General features: G+C 44.1%; 1 protein-coding gene across 6 annotated transcripts in view; it reads left to right on the top strand.

Annotated features, from left to right (window-relative positions):
* Nucleotides 1-13,484, top strand: part of LOC119901140 (gamma-aminobutyric acid receptor subunit gamma-3) — an 86,634-nt gene that overhangs the window by 48,907 nt on the left and 24,243 nt on the right. The window contains exon 1 of one of the 6 annotated variants that reach the window (XM_038716643.1): nt 11,399-11,502. The exons of 2 other annotated variants lie outside the window; for them this stretch is intronic. Coding sequence is in view for 1 of the 4 variants with exons in the window: in XM_038716642.1 (XP_038572570.1) it covers nt 11,528-11,713 (186 nt within the window). In the remaining 3 variants the exon portion in view is untranslated. Of the gene's footprint in view, nt 1-11,398; nt 11,503-11,525; nt 11,714-13,484 lie in introns of those variants that run through there. 3 more of the 6 variants (XM_038716646.1, XM_038716642.1, XM_038716644.1) reach the window with 3 other exon arrangements.

The raw sequence follows: 13,484 nt of genomic DNA, 5'->3' as shown, positions 1-13,484 counted from the left end.
CTGGGGCTTCAGGGGTCCACCAGAAGATCACACGAGACACCCGAGCAACAGCCCCGAGGGGCTGGTTCCGTTGGCAGACTTTGCAGAGGCTTGGCGGAGCCTGACGAACATTTCTCCATGGGTCCTGCGCACTGCCATAGATGGGTATCGACTACAGTTCAAAACCCGCCCTCCAAAATTCAACGGGGTGGTTTGGACTGTGGTCCGCCCGGAGCAAGGTCCGGTGTTGGGACAGGAAGTTCTTACTCTGCTGAGGAAAGGGGCCGTGGAACGTGTCTCCCCCCCAGACAGAGACGCTGGGTTCTACAGCCGGTACTTCATAGTCCCCAAGAAGGACGGAGGGCTGCGCCCTATTTTGGATCTGCGGGTTCTAAACCGGTCTCTGTGGAGATTCACGTTCAAGATGCTCACCATCCCCGCCATCGTGACGCACATCCAATCCGAGGATTGGTTCGTCACGATAGATCTAAAGGACGCCTATTTCCACGTCTCTATCCGTCCTTCTCACAGGAAGTTCCTGAGGTTCGCCTTCGGGGGTGTGGCTTACCAGTATCGGGTTCTTCCATTCGGCCTGGCACTTTCCCCTCGCACATTCACCAAGTGTATGGATGCAGCACTGGCCCCGCTGAGGCTCCAGGGCATCCGGATTTTCAACTACATCGACGACTGGCTCATCCTAGCCCAGTCTCGAGTTGGCGGTTCGGTATCGAGATGTCGTTCTGGCTCATCTGCTGCGTTTAGGGCTGAGGCTCAACGCAAAAAGAGTGTGCTGGCGCCCACCCAACAGACTACGTTCCTAGGGGTAGTATGGGATTCGACAACGATGCGGGCACAATTGTCTCCGGCACGTGTCGACACCATATTGGCTGCCATGAAAGGGGTGAAGTTAGGCCACGCCATCACTATAAAACACTTACAACGAGTGTTGGGTCTCCTGGCGGCTGCGTCCAGCGTAATACCATCTGGACTGCTGCACATGAGACCCCTGCAGTGGTGGCTAAGGACCAAGGGTTTTTCCCCGAGGGGAAATCCTTTCTGTCTGATTTGGGTTACGCTCCAGTGTATTCGTTCCCTATCAGTTTGGAAGGAAACTTGGTTCCTGTCCCAGGGGCCCATGCTGGGAGGGTCTTGTCGCCGGCTGGTCATTTCGACAGACGCCTCCATCACGGGCTGGGGCGCGGTCATGGGCGGCTGCTTTGCAAGGGGATCCTGGCAGGTGCATCAGTCCGAGTGGCATATCAACTGTCTGGAGATGTTGGCGGTGTTCCAGGCTCTAAGGAGTTTCCTGCCCGATCTCCAAGGCCACCACGTCCTGGTTCGTTCCGACAACACAGCAGTGGTGGCCTATCTGAATCACCAGGGCGGTCTGCGCTCGCGCCCTCTGTACAGACTGGTGCGTCAGATCCTCCTGTGGTCCCAGCAGAGGTTACTATTGCTCAGGGCGATGTATCTCCCAGGGACGCAGAATCAGGGAGCAGACCTGCTGTCGAGGCATGGGCTGAGGCCCGGGGAATGGAGACTTCACCCCGAAGTGGTGGAGCTCTTGTGCGGAGAGTTCGGCCCCATAGACGTGGATCTGTTTGTGTCTCAAGAGACTACACACTGCCCACTATGGTTTTCTCTCGTTCCTCCAGCCCGTTGGGTCTGGATGCCATGGTATATTCGTGGCCGAGGCTACGTCTGTACACTTTTCCCCCAGTCGCTCTGCTCTCGGGGGTTCTGGAGCGGGTCCGCCAGAACAATGTCGGCCTACTGCTCGTAGCCCCGTTCTGGCCAACCCGGGTGTTGCTCCTGGACGGCCCGCTGTGGCAGGTCCCTCTAAGTCCCAGGAGTCAGCTGAGGCTAAGCACTTGACCCTCAAGATGGCCTTTCTCTTGCTATCACCTCTCTGAGGAGGGTGGGGGATCTCCAAGCGCTTTCGGTTTCCCCGCAAAGCCTGGAGTTTGCCCCGGGGAATATTAGGGCTATCATGCACCCTCGTCCAGGATACATCCCTAAAGTGCCTTCTTGTGCGGCAGGGTCCACAGTGCTGCAGGCATTTCATCCTCCACCTCATGTGACGGTGGAGGACGGGAGACTTCATCTGCTCTGCTCTGCCCTGTCAGAGCACTGAGTATTTAAACTCTGAAGTCCTCCCGTTGGAGGAAGGCTGACCAGCTGCTAGTGTGTTTTGGGTCCCCTAGGGCTGGGCTCCCTGCATCCAAACATACTATTAGCAACTGGATTGTTCAGACTATTTCCCTGGCCTATCAGGTGCGCGGTTTGCCTTCACCTGTGGCTGTGAGGGCTCATTCTACCAGAGGCAGGCCTCTCGATTTCCGGGCCTCTTTGCAGGATTTGTTTGTGTAGTGGCTGGCTGGGCCACTCCGCCCACATTCATTCGGTTTTACAGTCTTTACCTTCCTTCGGCACCTGGCACTTGTGCGCTCTCCTCTTAGTCGTGCCACTTTATTGCACACTGGGGCAGGCGGGGTTTTCGGCACAGTTTAGTGGGTATCTCGTTCCCATAGTGTCGTAACCGACGCAGTTCGAGTTCTTTCGAAGGGGAACGTCTCGGGTTACGTATGTAACCCTGGTTCCCCGAGAAGAGGAACAAGACACTGCGTCGGCCCGCCGCACCTCTCTCCCCGCCTGAAGCGCCTGCTTCATAGTTTAAGCTAATGATGAGTGTGTACAGGTATGCTTTATACTCCGCCGATTATTCCGTCACACCTTACCGTTCTAGCAACAAACCAATAGGATTGGAGTGATTTCATTCACATTCAGACCTGCTACGCCTAGAGGCGTTCCCATAGTGTCGTAACCGACGCAGTGTCTCGTTCCCCTTCTCGGGGAACCAGGGTTACATACGTAACCCGAGACGATTGTGTCTGCTGCTAACTGTTACATTACTTGCAATATTTCAAACTGGTCCGCTGTCAGAAAACTGTTGTGACAGTTGTCTTGTATTGATGCATTGTAGCTGTCTACACGACATGGTCAGCGCTGATCTCACTTACAGATTGCCTTTCCTGTGACTACTTATAAAAGTACACTTGTGTTATCCCAGTTAAATGCTTTTAATGTGAAGCTGCAGCAGCAGAAAATGTTCAGTTAGCATTAGCAGTAACTTAATACAGGATGTTTTCACAGTTTACACTGCATCATGATAAAGCTGCTGTTCTGGTTCACTTGAAGCCAAAGTGGTCGCAAGTTCTTCCTTGCACTTTTTTAAAATCAGTAACGGATGTGATTGAAAATGTAGCGAAGTACAATACTTACAAAATATACTTCAGTAAAAGTAAAATTAACGATTTAAAAAAATTACAGTAACATGAGTAATTTTAATTTGTTACTTTCCACCTCTGCACAGATCTATGGTCATTTCAGTTGAGCTTGTGTGCTGGGATACACTCACTCACTGAGTGATTGAGCATAGCACACAAAAGAAACACTTTTTTTGTTTCATTGATTCAGTGAAGGACAACTCTACTACATGTAGAAGAAGAAAAGGACCAACAATTCCATGCTACAATACTATACAAGTTTTCTCTGTGAATGGCTGGTGGCCTTAAGAGTCACAGATCCTCACTGTGACTGACATGTTCAAACATCAATTTTGTAGGCAATTTTTAAAATAAACTGGCCATGGTTTAAAGAAAATCTAAACATAGCAGTAGATGTGTGGAATGAAGACTGATGACAGATTACATAATGAGTTAAGTTGAATAATTGAGTTATTTCATTATTTAGTATTTCAAGTATTTATTAATTTATTTGTGTATTTATTCAAGTGATTATGTTTAAGTGTTTATTTAATTTGAAAGTATCGCAAAAGGATTTCCAAAGCTGGGAAGTTCACACTCCCCATGAAATTAATCAAAGACTGGATGTGAAAGCCAAGCTGAACCTCCTCCCTATGTTTATCAGCAGGGAGTTTCCCTGCTGATAAACAGCCACAAAAGTATAAATACATGTATATGTAAGTTTTGACATTTAAGTAATACATGATGGATAACTGGCAAATAGTGTACCATGTTAATAAACTTAAATATATTCATAAAACTCTTTTCTGCAACACCCTTTGATTAACAGCATATCTCTGCAGGAAAGTAATGACCAAGATTTAAAGAAAAGACTAAATGACAAAATTGCAGACACCAGAGAAAAAAAGGGGAAAGATTCTGTCTGCAGAACCTCAGTGACGCCACCACACCTGTGCACAAATTAAATAGCATAGAATTTCAGTGAATTTAAAGGCTGAGAAGACATTCTGACTATTACTTTTTGAACTAGTAACACTACTTTTTTTAACTCTAATTTTACTTCTGTGTGTGTGTGCGCGCTTTCAACCCATGTTGCTGGTTGATGATTTGGAACACTCACAGTTCATTTCTCACTATTTGTACAGCTAACTTTGTGTACAGTCTCGGTTAGCATCTTGCTAGCTGCTGTTTCTTACTGGAATTCCATGTCATGTTAGCTAGCCAGGGCTGACTCAGGCAAGTATGCCACATACAAATAGGCTTTTTCCAGAAAGTTGCTTAATTTCTTAAATTATGAACTTTTTCAAAATTAAGCTATCATGACAGTATGGCAAAATGTGTTCTACTCCCTGTTGAACATGTATCCTGCATTTTCTGTAAATGGAAAACTTCTTTTTCATTTTCTTTTCAGTAAGCATAGTGACGAAGCACACCATGAATGACCCATACAGAAGAAACAATAAATTGTGCTATGTTTTAATAAGCAATAACAATATGTTAAGATGGAAAAGGCAGCCTCTTTGTAATTATAAAGACGCTATTTTTATACTTGCGGGTCATGCTGTGTCTAAGGCAACCTGGTGTCATCCAGGAGTTCCTGCCAAAACGAAAGCAGGTGCCAGTAGGGTCCCTGATGCTATTCTCACCCAGTGGAGAGAGCTGCCCACTCACAGGCTATCACACACTGGATACCCAGAGAAATACAATATTCATGCCAGTTCATTTCCCACTGCATATGCGAGCTGCTGGCAGAACTATTGCAACATTGGAACTGTGGTTTCCTTGGGCCCTCCCACAATATTAACTTGGAATATTCCTGGAATTTGTAGCCTACTGTAATAGTTTGGCTGATTCCTGCTGTGAGAGAAAATTGCCTTGAAAATGTTTTATTCACTCCATAAGAATCTACAATAGTTGGGTCAGCTGTTTCAACTTAATTACAGGATGGCTCAGATACAAAAAGAAGTATGTTTTCACTTAATAAGCCCGAATGATGCATTTCCATTTTTGTGGCTGTAATGAAGTCATCAGCATGAGGATCATATAATGAGGCTCTTGGTAACGCCACAAACAGAACAGATTTCAGTGGAATATTAATGTTCTGTTCGTGTGGTTCAATCAGCATGTAATGAACTAACAAAAATATCTTTCCTGCTTTACCAGCGTTTGTGACTCTGAAGGAGTAATGCATAACTGAGTGCCGTGTGGAAGCAAATATTCTATGTAGCAACTCCAAAAAAGGAGGATTAAGGTTTTAACTTTAAGGGAGTTTGAGCTTCAGTTTGATATATGTAAAAACCCGTTTGAGTTTTCTGAATATAAAAAATATAAAACTTTTACATATATAAATATAAAAGTTCACAACATTCATGTTATCTGTATCCTTAATAAACATATTGTATAAGGTATTGAGAACGGGTGCTTTATTTGCACCGCTACATGATCAGCACATGCACTGATTGCTAAGCTCACAAGCAATTCAATCTTGCAATATCACCACAAACATAACATTTACATTGTAGTGCTTCATATTCTAGAGCTCGACTGAGATATTCTGAAATCTTAGCTGCAGCTGCAGATGTATCCATATTGGTGTATACAGCAGCTGGTAAAGAACAAGAATTTGTACCGAAGTGCAAAATGCGGTAGATTGCAGTGTGAATTTTGTCAACTTTTTGTGCAGACTGTTGTTACCCAGCACCTGCAAAAAATGTCATTCTGTCTCCTGATGATTGCATAAAGTGTACTTTAGAACATTTTTGCTCTCAGCAATGATACAAGACATTAGCAAATTGAAATTTGAAGGGGAAGAATCATGAATGTTCAAGTAAAATTAAGAAAGAAATTGAAGAAAAGGGTTCTTGTTTCACATGTTTCTCCTCTGCCGCCCTGACAGTTGCAGCACTGACATCAGATTTTATTTTCCCCTCAGCAGCATGAAAAATCTACAAATGTTTTAAGAAGTAGAACTACGACTGTAACATTTCGTTTGTAGAAAAACTAGAACCCAGCATCTGTGATGGACAAATTTCTTTTAATTTAGATTTTAGGTTTATCTCTCCCCACAATCTTGGTGGACTGGAGCTAGAAAATCTTTTTGTACCAAGAAGACAAAACCTGGGAGGGGCTGAGGAGGAATAAGCACTCCACCATGTTAGTGTGATAGGCTAAAGAATATTTAGAGTAGAAAAGAGAAACGAAAATGTTGAAGAGAACAAATGATATTGGATAGTTCTGTTGAGGGTTGATTGAAGTATTTGAACTGTGAAATATAATCAGAATCAGAATCAGTTTTATTGCCAGGTATGTGTACACATACGAGGAATTTGACTCAGGATTGTACATTGCTCACGATGTGCTTACTTATACAATAATAAAATAATAATAATAAATAAAATCAGACACAAACTACAGTATAGACAACACTAATATACACACTATGAACAAAACAATATAGACATATTGACAAATAGTGCAGTGATCAGAGTGCAAAGGATGCAAGAGTAAACTATTATTCTCATTATGTACATGTTGAAGATGGATATGATATACAGGTACACATATACATACATGCATACATGTACACAGTGTGATGGAGCATAGTGCAAAGGATGCTGGAAAAAATAAATAAGACCTATGACCTTATGACCTGAGGTAGGTGTATTGGTATACAGTATATACAATATGACATAGTATGAACAGCACTGAAATAGAGAATGGTGAATAAATAAATAATAAGTGGAAACCAGTAAACAGGTGCTGATTAGAGGCAGAGTTACTGGGTTATTGCACAGGAATGTTCCTGACACTGTGAGTCAGAAATCAGCTGTTCATCAGTGTGATGGCTTGTGGGAAGAAACTGCTTCTGAGTCTGTTGGTTTTGGCATACACTGCTCTGTAGCGCCTACCAGAGGGGAGGAGCTGGAACAGGTTGTGTCCGGGGTGAGATGGATTTGCAGTGATGTTTCCTGCCCGTTTCCTGACTCTGGTGTATGCGTCCTGAATGGAGGGCAGGTTGGCACCGATTATTTTTTCTGCAGTCCTGACTGTACGTTGTAGTCTGTCCTTGTCCTTTTTGGTGGCAGAAACCAGACAGTGATGGACGTGCAAAGGACAGACTGGATGATGGCTGTGTAGAACTGGATCGGCAGCTCCTTAGGCAGGTTGAGCTTCCTGAGCTGACGCAGGAAGTACATCCTCTGGTGGGCCTTCTTGATGATAGTGTCAGTGTTGGGTTCCCACTTCAGGTCCTGGGATATAGTGGATCCCAGAAACCTGAAGGATTCCACAGCAGACACAAGGCTGTTGAGTATGGTGATGGGGGGCAGAGTGGGGGGATCCTCCTGAAGTCCACGGTCATCTCCACAGTTTTGAGTGTGTTAAGCTCCAGGTTGTTCTGACCGCACCAGAGAGCCAGCTGATCAACCTCCCATCTGTAGGCCGACTCATCACCGTCCCGGATGAGGCCGATGACCATTGTGTCGTCAGCGAACTTCAGGAGTTTGACAGATGGGTCTGAGGTGCAGTCATTGGTGTAGAGGGAGAAGAGCAGTGGGGAGAGCACACACCCCTGGGGGTCGCCAGTGCTGATAGTCCGGGAGCTGGAGGTGATGTTTCCCTGACTCACCTGCTGACTCCTGCTGGCTGGCACAGTGAGCTGGGTGGTTTGGTGCTGAGGATGTCCGGGATGATGGTGTTGAACGCCGAGCTGAAGTCCACGAGCAGGATCCTTGAATATGTCTCTGGAGAGTCGAGGTGTTGCAGGATGTGATGCAGACCTACGTTGACAGCATCATCCACTGACCTGTTAGCCCTGTAGGCATACTGCAGGGGGTCCAGCAGGGGGCCTGTAATGTCCTTCAGGTGGGCCAACACTAGTCTTTCAAAGGACTTCATGACTACAGATGTCAGGGCGACGGGCCTGTAGTCATTCAGTCCAGAGATGGAGGGTTTTTTTGGGACCGGGATGATGGTGGGGCGTTTGAAGCAGGAGGGAACTTCACACAGCTTCAGTGATTTGTTGAAGATCTGAGTGAAGATGGGGGCCAGCTGGTCCACACAGATTTTCAGGTACGGTGGTGAGACACCGTCAGGTCCAGGAGCCTTCCTGATCTTCTGCCTCTGGAAGAGGTGGCTCACGTCCTCTTCACAGATCTTGAGTGCAGGTGAGAGGTCAGAGGGGGAAGGTGACTGTTTGAAGATGGTTTTGGAGTGGGGGTGAGGTGTGACTCTGGGCTTTTCAAACCTATAGTAGAAACCATTCAGCTCGTCTGCCAGTTGTTGAGTACCAGCAGTGTTGGGGGATGGTCTCTTGTAGTTTGTGAGTGTCCGTAGGCTTCTCGACACTGACGCAGGGTTGTTGGCTGCAAAGCTGTTATTTAGCTTTTCAGCATAGCACCTCTTTGCAGCTTTGACCTCTAGTCAGCGTGTTCCTGGCCTGGTTGTACAAGACTCTGTCCCCACTTCTGAAGGCCTCCTCCTTGGTCTGATGAAGCTGCCTGAATTCGCTGTGAGCCAGGATTTTTGGTTGTTGTATGTGCGGAAGGTTTTTAGTCGGCACACACCTAACAAAAACTGATGTAAGATGTCACAGTGTCAGTTAGTTCGTCCAGGTCAGTGGCTGCAGCCTCAAAACCACTCCAGTCAGTACAGTCAAAGCAGGCCTGTAACTCCAGCTTTGACTCGTTGGTCCATCTTTTCACAGACTTTACAACAGGTTTAGCAGATTTTGCCTGTGTGTCGGGATAAGATGAACCAGACAGTGATCAGACTCCCAAGGCTACACGGGGAACAGAGCGATAGGTGTCCTTTAATGTTGTGTAGCAGTGGTCCAGTGTGTTAGTGTCCCTGGTGAGACACTTAATATGCTGTCTGTACTTTGGAAGTTCATGACTGAGGTTTGCTTTGTTAAAGTCCCCAAGAACAATGAGCAGGGAGTCTGGATGTTTTTTCTCCACGTTAGTTTTCTCCAGCGTTGAATAAACCGGTTTACAGTTTATAAATAATGTCTCTAGGTGAGGCCTGCATGATTTCTTCAACACTGTGACATCTGTGCACCAACCTTCGTTTATATAGAAACAGAGACCGCCTCCCCGTGTTTTTCCCGTGAGATCCCTTTCGCGATCCGCGCGGATGAGATTAAATCCCAGTAGGTGAAGTGCGCTGAGGGCAGCAGATCTGCAGAAGTCCGAGTTAGTTCTGTTGAGGAGCAGTAAGATAATAAGTAAGATCATTTTTGTTTAACCATAAACAGTCACTGTATCGCTCTGGTCAAGACACACTTGACAAAAAATGGAATTTTACATCTTGAACACAGGAGTTGTTGAAAAAGCCACTTGACTCCCTTGACATAATTATGTTTATATGTCTCGCTGCCAAATGCAGCACACTCGCTCAATACACAAACACATGGGAAAATAGGGTCCAAGTTGAAAAAGTCCAAACTTTAAGCTACCTCGAGGGCAGTATAACATGTTGTTAACAAACTCCAACCTGCATCCATCCATCCATTTATTTTCTATACCCTCTTATTCTCTGCAGGGTGAAGGGGGGCTGGTGCCCATCCCAGCATGCACTGTGTGCGAGGTGTGGTACACCCTTTGGGCAGTGTAGGGTTTTCACTTCACCTGACCTGCATGTCATTAGACTGAGGAAGGAAACTCACAAATACAGCTTGCTTAATCTCTAATTTAAAAGTGAATGTTTTGACACATTTAGTACAAATAGATGAAAAGACCTGAATAAGAACCATACCGTATGCAAGCTGTGCTCATTGAAAACCTGGATTTTGTGACTTTGTGTCCTCATTCCAAGCGACCTTTAGCTGATTCTAATGGGGACACAAGTCGAGATTTCAAGCCAATGAAAGAACATGACAAAATGTCTCAAAGCACAGGACAGATACAGTGCATGCATCAGTACATCATGCATTTTGCTTCATAATTATGAAAGGTCCACCTTCACACTGCAGAGCGCGAGCCGCATTGCCCTAGTTTACAGTATCTGGTGCGTGTGGAGTTTTGGAAATTATTAATTAATTAATTAACTTTAAAATACCACACTTATTGTCCAAAAATGTTTCTTTGACTAGGATGTTCTGACTGTTTTATATCTGAAAATGATTCAGTTCTACCTTGAACTGTGGGTGGAGAAGAAGACTGGTAGTGGATAAAAGAGATTAAGTACTTGTGTTTGGTTAAAAGGGCTGGAGAGCTGAAAAATAGAGATTTTATCTGAGTCCTTGAGCTTACAATAATGTCATGGTAACAGCACAACCGCACAATCTACTGGGGAAAAACATTAATGAATACAAGAAAAGAGAGATAAAAAGATGGTTTTTGTTTTGCGTGTTTGCACCAACACCTGGTCATCAACCCATCAAAAAGCAGGAAAGGTTGTGTTGTATGTTTCTTAGTTAAAGTTCCAGTTTCTAGACACTTTACTTCATGCAGGGATACAGAAGGATGTTGTTATACTAGTAAGCCTGCACTCTGCATCTAAAGAATGTGGTGATGGTAAGTGGTATCCTACCCAGCTCAGACAACAATAGTGTGCACCAAGGTTTATCCATATAATTCTCAAATAATCATTACTAATGCCTCATTTGCATAAGTGAACAGGAAGGTCAGTGGCATATGCCTCTGCTCTCTTTTCACATTAATGAAAAGCTGAACCACTGCTGGCAGCACAGAGCAGTGGTGTCATCATGGTAGGTGGCTTCAACCAAGCTGCTTCACATTCCAGCTGTTTCCGTTCCATCCTGAGCCATTAGTCAGCCCAGTCGCTGTCTGATTTGTATTCTGGTCAAACACCGGGTAAACTGTGGCAGAATAATTCCCCACATATCAGAGTCGACATTAAGCCATGTGCAGATTTTCAATAATGAGTAATATTCCCATTTGTCCACATGATTTAAAAGTGGATGGGGAAATATTCCATTATAAGTGAAAATCTGTTCAGCGTGACCCAACTTAACATCTTTTAGACAGGAGTGAATTATAAATGATGGAATTAAATATTTCACTTTCCACACGTTATCTCTTAAAAGTCCACACTGAATCACATTAGGCAGAGAAGAGAGTTTACGTTGACAGTTAATGGGAAACACCTGTTGTGACTTTACTAATTGGAATGTGGCCACGAGTGCACCATGACTGAAGGTTTCAGCCCATAGACAGCAGTGCGGCAGTTTCCTGAAGCCCTGGTCATACTGCAGGCTTAATCCCAATCGCCTCACGGTCTCAGAGGTACATTCCCGGTGAGTCCACAAGGGCCACTGTTGAATGCATGACTTTTTGAGCCCTTTATGCTCACTTTCCATAAGTCTGCATGTCTGCAGACTTTGCTTGAGGGAATTACCCACAGTTCATAGCGTTGTGATGTTAAACAGAGTTACCAGGGGAAGCCCAGAGGTTAAAAAAGGTAAACAAACATGGAAGAAGCAATTGCAAGAAACAAGATGTTTTAATGTAAGTGTAAAATGCTGATTTGATAAAAAATAATGATCATTTGAGATTGACCTCTTGTCCACTGTGTAAGGCAGGAGCCTGGAATACTTTTAAATCAGACAGATAGTCCTTGCCTTGGCAGTGAATAAAGTAAAAAGTGTATTAAAAAAAAGTCCCAAACCCACAATTGTACAGTTGTACGTAACAAATTTTGGCGTAGTCAAGATAATTTAATATGTTTCTAAGTGCTGTCTCATTATACCATCTCAGGCCCATGCAGCCTCTCACACTTAAGCACTGACAAGGTGATGTCAACTAAGTCTGTGAGTCATCAGAGCTGCTAATGTATTAGCCAGTCGGGAAAATGCTAGCTGTCAACCGACCTGATACGGCACTGCCATACGGCACTGCCATACTTGCTTCCAGTGTTGCCCAGTGACCACTCGTGGTATTGCAACAAAAATGCCAGGACAGGACACCTCGAACTACAAACAATGTCAATAAGGTTTTAATTTATAAAACTGTCCTAAAGCAATAAAAAACTTGTGAAGCCATCACAATGTAAGGTCTATAGAGCAAGCAGGAACAAACCCCTGGAAGTATTAGGGTGACAGCACTGGCTGCAGCCAGGATGAACAAAGGCATTAAAAAGTCGACTTGGAAAATTCTGACTTTTCACTTTGCAAACTTATTACATGTGTGAAAATATATGAAAGAAAGGGAAAAAGCCAAAAACTATAAATATAATAACGAGAGATTTTTTCTATTGGTCAACAGCGCAGTGTCAAAGATTGTCAAGTTAAACTCTTCACACAAAATTTGCACAGAATTACTTCACCCCCGTGATCAAATCCAAACAGATATAATGACCTGATTTTGCCACAAAATTTTCATGTAAAAGTTTCTCCTAATTTAAACAGTGACACATAAAAAGCTAAAACTTTTAAATCTTTTAGTTAAAAATGCGATCAATAACCTTCAGTGTGCATATGCATCTTCGTATGGATCTTTTTTCTTTTTTTTTTGTTACATACAAAAGTTTGTGGCCACCTGAACATTATACTATTTAACAATTCACTCCAAAAGCAGATACATGCACCCTTCCCTATTCTGGTTTCAGGCTTTCCACAAGATTTTGAACCTTGCTACAGGGATTTTCTCTCATTCAGCAAAAAGCGAGGTCTGAAACTGATGTTGGGTGATAAGGCCTGGCTGGCAGTAGACATTTCAATTCATCCTGAAGGTGGTGGCGGTCAGGGCTTCGAGCAGGCAATTCATTTTCTTCCAACCCAAACTCAAAACATTTCTTCATTAACCTGGCTTTGTACAAGGAGTTGTCACATTGACAGGAAGGGACCTTCCCAAAATTGTTGCTTCAAAATTGGACGTGCTATTTTTAATATCTATACAGGTGGTATTTCGGTGCAGTATTAAGCACCTGTCAGGTCTGCATGTCTCAGGGGATAATCTGTTCTGTATTTAAGTTTGAATGAATTTATCATGTGGGGGTCTTTTCCAACTGTGCAGCAATATCTTTGATTTTACTGCGAATATATACAGTAACTCATAATCAGCAAACATAATATAGCAGCTCCTCTGAGGCAGTTGAGGTGAAAGACCTATTTTCTTCACAGCAATGCCTGCTGTAGAGACTGAAAAGCCGTTGTAGGCAGCGGGGAGAGGAAATGAGATCGATACTCTTTCAGCTTAGTTATAATTTCCTTCTAATGTGAAATTATATAAGCGATTACAAAGCTTGAAATTTTGGTGTGTTATTGTGTTAGAGACTTAC

This window comes from Micropterus salmoides, unplaced genomic scaffold (genome assembly GCF_014851395.1).
Source record: "Micropterus salmoides isolate LMB-PRFRI ecotype aquatic unplaced genomic scaffold, ASM1485139v1 Ms_hic_scaffold_13, whole genome shotgun sequence".
Lineage (NCBI taxonomy): Eukaryota > Metazoa > Chordata > Actinopteri > Centrarchiformes > Centrarchidae > Micropterus > Micropterus salmoides.
This window is presented reverse-complemented; position numbering and strand designations above follow the sequence as displayed.